General features: G+C 32.7%; 1 protein-coding gene across 3 annotated transcripts in view; it reads left to right on the top strand.

The window, feature by feature from the left end:
• Positions 1 to 442: 442 nt before the first annotated feature.
• The window catches only part of LOC150106021 (TNF receptor-associated factor 1-like), a 34,945-nt gene continuing 28,935 nt past the window's right edge, over positions 443 to 6,452 (top strand). Inside the window, exons 1-3 of one of the 3 annotated variants that reach the window (XM_090393750.1) lie at positions 460 to 524; positions 1,903 to 2,144; positions 6,078 to 6,220. In XM_090393750.1, the coding sequence (XP_090249876.1) occupies positions 6,116 to 6,220 (105 nt within the window). In that variant the 5' untranslated portion in view covers positions 460 to 524; positions 1,903 to 2,144; positions 6,078 to 6,115. Of the gene's footprint in view, positions 525 to 1,902; positions 2,145 to 2,930; positions 3,073 to 6,077; positions 6,221 to 6,452 lie in introns of those variants that run through there. The other 2 variants (XM_090393749.1, XM_090393748.1) reach the window with 2 other exon arrangements.

Genomic DNA, 6,452 nt, shown 5'->3' with positions numbered 1-6,452 from the left:
GAGCATAAAGTTATTTTCATCCTTATTATGTTTGACATTTATTTCATTTAAAATCAATAGGTTGTTGTTATTATTATTTGGAATCAAGGCAGAAGGCTATTGAATATCATGCCCGATGAAAAAGAAGAAAAAAAACGGAAGGAAAAATCCTTTTACAATCAAAAAATAATAATTTCCTAAGCAGATTTTTTATTTAATCTTTCTACAAAGTATTCATATACATTTTTCAAACTTCAAGCAACTTGGGACATTAAATATCATTACAGCCTGTAACACATGAAATTCCATTTAATTAGAATATTAATTTATATTCTAACGCTCGGTAGTTTCAAATACTACTCATAAAGTAATTTTGCTGAAAAGCACCCGCTCCCGAATAAAGTTCACGTCAACAAACTTACCGCTCTTCACTTTTATCTGTAGTGCTGAATGCTATCTCCCTGCCAAAGACTGCGCATACAGAAGTACACGAATGGCGCTTTTTATTTCAGAATAAAATGGTTGTCATTTATTAGCCTATTGAGGTAAGAAATAGTTTTATTATTGACGGTGCATCGAATTGTTAAGTTATTTATGTTTGAAATTCTGTTCTTTTATCAGTCCCATGCGCCTTTTACAAACCAAACAGCTAATGCGAAAAACATTGTAATAAATTGTATATTTATTTTAAAAAATATACATATTTCCACACGATACTAGCTTCACAATGTTTAGCGATTAATACCAAATTAAAACGCTGTAATTAATTGTTGATATCATTTGATAAAAAGAAAGTAAAATTATTACTTCAGTTTTAGGTGACTTCAAATGATTTTGCTTATTTTCAGTCAATTTATTGTAACAGAAAAGCTAAATCATATTTCTCAATTGTAAATCAGTAATTTGTCAATCATTTGTAAATTTTGTGCATTAAATATCAATTTATGTACTAAATACCCGTTGTGTACTAAAATCAAAATCGACTATAATTTCATAAGATAAATAGAAAGATATTTGCTTACCAAATGTATTAAAATTTCACAAATCAATTAATCCATTACTTGCAAAACCCGGCTAAAATTATTTCATGAACTGAACTCTTCAAACATTAAATGCTGCAAACTCTGCAATACATTTCAAATCATTTTTAAATGACGTCACTGTTCTGTGTATTTATTTTGCGATGATCTAGCAACTACTCAAAGCTGATAACAGTCGAAGGACAACACGATAATATAATAATTACCCGACATAAACGTTATCGGTCGATGTATTGTGTGCAAGGAATTTTTCATTTTTCGTGTAGCAACTGTACTGAATAATTTTATATTTCTTTAGCAACTGTCGTTAATACATTTATATATTTATTGCTTCTTACTAATTAGCATTTATTAGCAGTGAAAGATTCATTGCATTTATTAACATTGGAAGAAAAAACTTATACGACTTATCGAATATTGAATAATTCTAATTATTCAGCTCTTCCTTATCCTTATAAGGACTGGCTTAAAGGGGCGAAGCAAGAATGCTTTTCATCTTCCCCGTTATCTGTAGAGGACAGTGTAGGAATAAGGTGTTATTGAGCAATTAAAGCTCTGATCATGGCAGGAGGGTAACAGCAATAGCCGAGCCTCAGTTAGAACTTCATTGGCTACAGCATTGTCATCCATTACCCTCCAAGGATATTAGATTGAATGAATCAATCACCGCATCTCACGGTCGATTGATTCTTTTCGCCATCATTTTCGGTAAGCGATCGTTTATAATTAGTGCTTCACTTTCTTTACAGAAAATGGTGTATTTACAAAACGACATTATATTACCGAAAAATCCAAATATTTTAGTTTCTAAAATTGCTATCTTTGTAAATTTAAGGATGCATCTTAATTTTTAAAATTTATAAAATTAAAACTCTCCTTTCAGGGAGAAGGAAGCCTTCCGTTTGAGTATTAGACTGGATAACTCGCTTTCAGCGGATAAGCTTTTATAATGGTTCTTGATGTCCTCGAGTAGATCCAAACCGAAGCCTTCTCCTCTAGTGATGTCATCATTCCCAGCGGGGGAGACGAGACATAAGGCTCTAAGTCACTATGTAGGAAAGAATTATATTACAGAATTTCGAAAAACAACAAAAGAAGCATATGAATGTTTAGTGATCTCTGAGTGTTAGTACAACTTTCCAGCAGCCTTCTTATAACTTTTGAATGTGAATATCATTTGCCAAAGGTCGTAACATGTAATAAACTAGAAACGTGGATGAACTATGGGTTAGAAACTCTGCCAAAAAAAAAAAAAAATTAAAATCACCTCACGTACATGAAAACCTCTCAAACAGCTGCCAATGTTTTCTTTTTTGGGGGGGGTTCTAAACGAAAGATATAAGGGGACAAAAATTCATAGTATTGATTTCAGTCGATGGGTTGTTGATTTTCTTAAAGGTATGTCTCTAAAGAAAACAGACAGGAGCACTGTGACCCCAACTGTCATAAATGGTCAGGTTATAATAATCGCATTAAATAGAATATCTATTCACAAAAAAGTATGAGATGGCAGGAGTTTCTAAATCAAGTGTCCCTCTCCTCAGCTACAAGAGTTGGAGCAAGACAGCAATCAGTTTCCTGATCCTGAACAAGCAGGCGGAGAATCTAATGATGAAATATGAAAACCTTAAGTAACTGGACAGAGATAACTAAATCCGGACAGAATTTATCAAGAATGCTACGTCAAAACATGATTTTAATTCACACCTGCAGAAGAATTATTTAGCTGTATTGTAGATCTGAGGACTCTGTATGAGACTGTTTAAATTTTATGTGTGTGTGTGTGTTTAAAAAAATAATAGGAAATAAACACACAAAAACAACACTGTCGAAAAAATCGCAGCATTTTCGCTGTATCATTCTCCGTACACAGTCCGAGGGTGAAACGATATCTGATTGATAAGAAATTATCACACAGACGTAAAAACATTTTCAGTTCTGTGTCATTCCTGTCATTATTTTTATGTGAGCTTGGAAAGCAAAAGTTATTCATTTTATACCCTTCATATCCTTGTAAATTATTAGAATTTTTGCTTTGGATTACTTCTGAATGGTAAGTATCACTTTAATTAGTTCTAAATGGAATAACTAATCAACTATTTATGTGACAAGCCTCTATTGAACCTATTTGCTTTATAATATTCCATTGCTTCTCAGCTTAGCTAGGAAAGAAGATCAAATGATCCCGCAAGAGTACTTCTGAAAGAAAAGTATTGTATTATGATATGATATCCAAGTTCCGCTGAGAAAAAAATTGTAAATATTTGAACAAGTTTTCTACCTGAAACCCAAAAATATCTTCCATCTTCTACTCTTTTTGCCCTTTTTTTTAGAATATAAAACATTCTGCTTTTTAAAATATAGAATAGACGCATAATCAAACGACTCTCAACCTCTAATTACAAAACTAGTACTGCATGTTAATAGTGGAAATCAGTACACACACACACACACACACACACACACACACACACACACACACACACACACACACACACACACACACACACACACACACACACACACACCCCTATCGCTAACCAAAGGGAGTGGAGAGAATTTCTTTACTCGTACATTTTGAAATTGACAACCAACCAGTTTCGCCTGTAATCGTTACCTTTAGTGGAATCCGCGGCTACCGACAATTTAGAAACCTCCACGATGAAGGTATAGGAGACAACTATTACTGTTTCGTGTTCTTAAACCCTAAATGGTATTATTGTTCTGAATAAAGTTCAGTTCTGATGTCCATTTTTCTGAGGATTTGGGCGACTAAAATCATAGTTTGGGGAAAAAAAAAAAAAAAATCCTACTTGACTGCACCATTGAGCTCCTGACTGGAGAACATACCGAAGTAAAGCATAGAATAAGTTCTTCTAACCATTAAAGACTCAGACTTTTTCCAGTCTAGCACTATTGCAGTAAAATCATAAATAAATTAAAATATAAAATCGTTAAAAACAACAGCGAGTTAACTTAAAGAATCAAAGAAATAAAAAATGTGATAAAAATATTTCTTCGTATCTTCATATTTCATTCTTGCTCTCTCAAAGAACAGATAGTGTTTCTTAGTAAATAAAAAAACTGTTTCAGAATACCCCTATAACATTTACAATCCCTCAGTTATAGCTTTGAAAGTTGGTGAACTTTATTGTGTACGATAGTGGTTTCCAATCTTTTCCCACTTGTGTACCCCTTTTAAACCCATTTCTATAAATTGCATCCCTTGTTTTTAAAATGGCCGTTTTTAAATACTGACATTTATTGTTCCATAACTAACACTTTGCATTTTGTTTACTTGACTTGTTTTTTCCGCCATTACTGTTTATTTTTCGTGTACTCCTGAACGGTCCAGCGCGTACTCCCGGGAGGGGGGCACACGTAACCACCGGTTGGGAACCGATGGTGTATAAACTCAGTATCTACATAATTAGAAATCTAGTCACTATCACACAGCAATTTCTTTCAGCCTCTCAAAGTCGATGGGTTCAGCAACTGATTCAACAAAATGATGATACTATTCAAACGGATATTACAAACCATGTGTGTGTGTGTGTGCTATATACTAACTGCCCCAATCTAAACTACTCTCACAACATCCGATTGGTCTGACACTACTGTTGCTTTCTTCGTGTCTCCTAGTCCTTCGCACTTTACAAATGGAAGCTGTATTCACTGACCAGGTTTGAATCACTGATATTTTGTTTCTATCTTATGCCTTTCTAGATATATGAATGGTCACTTTTACGGAGCTAACTAGTATCCCTCTTCTAGTACAAATGAGAGAAATGTAATAACTAGTGAGTTATAAAAAAGTGTAATAACTTTGAGCTATAACATCTGTTGTTATAGCTCAAAGGAAATGTGAATTTCGTCTGTGAATTTGAGAATCTAAAATTTTGCTTATGGAGCAGTTTTCTTTAGTCTTCTTTGGTCTCGACTTCTTTCCTTGCTCGTGAACCAGTCTAGATAAATCCTTGACAACGTGTTGGAGACAAGCCAACAAAGGCTGTGTTCTGCTCTAATCTATGTTCTTTTAATCACCATAGATTAGATGTTGATTAAAACATCTAACAACATCAACAATCCATGAACAAAATCAACTGAATTGTGGTTGTTACACATTATTTATTTGAAAATTATCTCTGTAAGTATTGCGCAGTAGTCGTGCAATAGTTTTTATATACTAAGATAATCACAACACATAATGGAAAGCATAAAACTATTTTTTAAAACAATCAAATAAAAGGAGCGGCTTGAACAAAATGTTAGTCTTTATTATTCTTTTTCCAGCACATTGATGAAGCAGGAGCGAAATGGTTGCAAAGATTAGCCACCTGTCTTGAGCTACCTCATTTTAATTAAAACGTCATTTAATTTCGTTCTTGGGTACTGTGTTCTTTTTCTATTAAATTGTCAGCATGTGGATTATTATCATATCTTTATTAAAAAAAAAACGAAATCAACATCTTAAAGAACCTGAGCTTGCGTAAGACGATAGAAGTCAAGATAGCAGTAAATATGTAGTTTTGCCAACAAGATTTTTGGTTTTCACCCGATGAATTCACAAAAGAAACTGAACATGATATTTTCACACCCAAAAACTCAGGATTTTAACTTCACAGCTCATAAAAACTAACAACAAAAATAATACCATATAAGGCAATAATTATGCAACTTAGAGTTAGGAACAAAAGACGGTAAGAGTTGTATTTCGTACTCTCACTCATAATGGAAATGAAAAGGAAACCAAATGGCAATAGAGGATTTTTTACTTTATATATTTTATTACTCAAAACGCCCAAGTATAAAAAGTGGTCGTAGTATGACATGTGTCACAGAACTCACTCTCGTTGAGTCCGTAACGAAATACAATAGTCTAATTTCTTCAACAGACAGGAATTTGTTTCAAATCTTAATATCATTATATTTATTATTATTATTATTATTATTATTATTATTATTATTATTATTATTATTAATAATTATTTTTATTATTATTTTGTGAAAGGTGACGATGTGTGTAACTAAGCTGGAATGTAAATATTTTGTTTCCAGATTTTCACGAGTATTTGTAAGCTTTCCAGTATTTTATCATGGCATATTCAATGACATATAATGATGAGCTTCTAAACACCAAGCTATCAACGAACAATCAGCCAACCAATTCGATGGCGGAGTCTAGCAATCAGTTGGACATCGTAAGTGCAACCCTATAATATTCAAATTACTTTATGTGTTTAATAAATTTAAGATTAATTAAAACGATGACATTGTGTTTTAGTGAATAGATGCATACAGCGAAATACGAAGAAATATGAACTTCCTTAAACTAAACCGATTTCCAGAAAATTAGGACTAAGGATGAAAAATAAAGGGAGGAGTTGATTTATTTATTGTATTCATTTGTTTATAACTACAGTGATACAATCT

Source organism: Typopeltis vanoorti, chromosome 6, assembly GCF_054136105.1.
Source record: "Typopeltis vanoorti isolate ZY-2024b chromosome 6, IOZ_Tvanoo_1.0, whole genome shotgun sequence".
In the NCBI taxonomy this organism is placed as follows: Eukaryota; Metazoa; Arthropoda; class Arachnida; order Uropygi; family Thelyphonidae; genus Typopeltis; species Typopeltis vanoorti.
The sequence above is the reverse complement of the archived record's forward strand: the minus strand, read 5'-3'. Positions and strand labels throughout refer to the sequence as shown.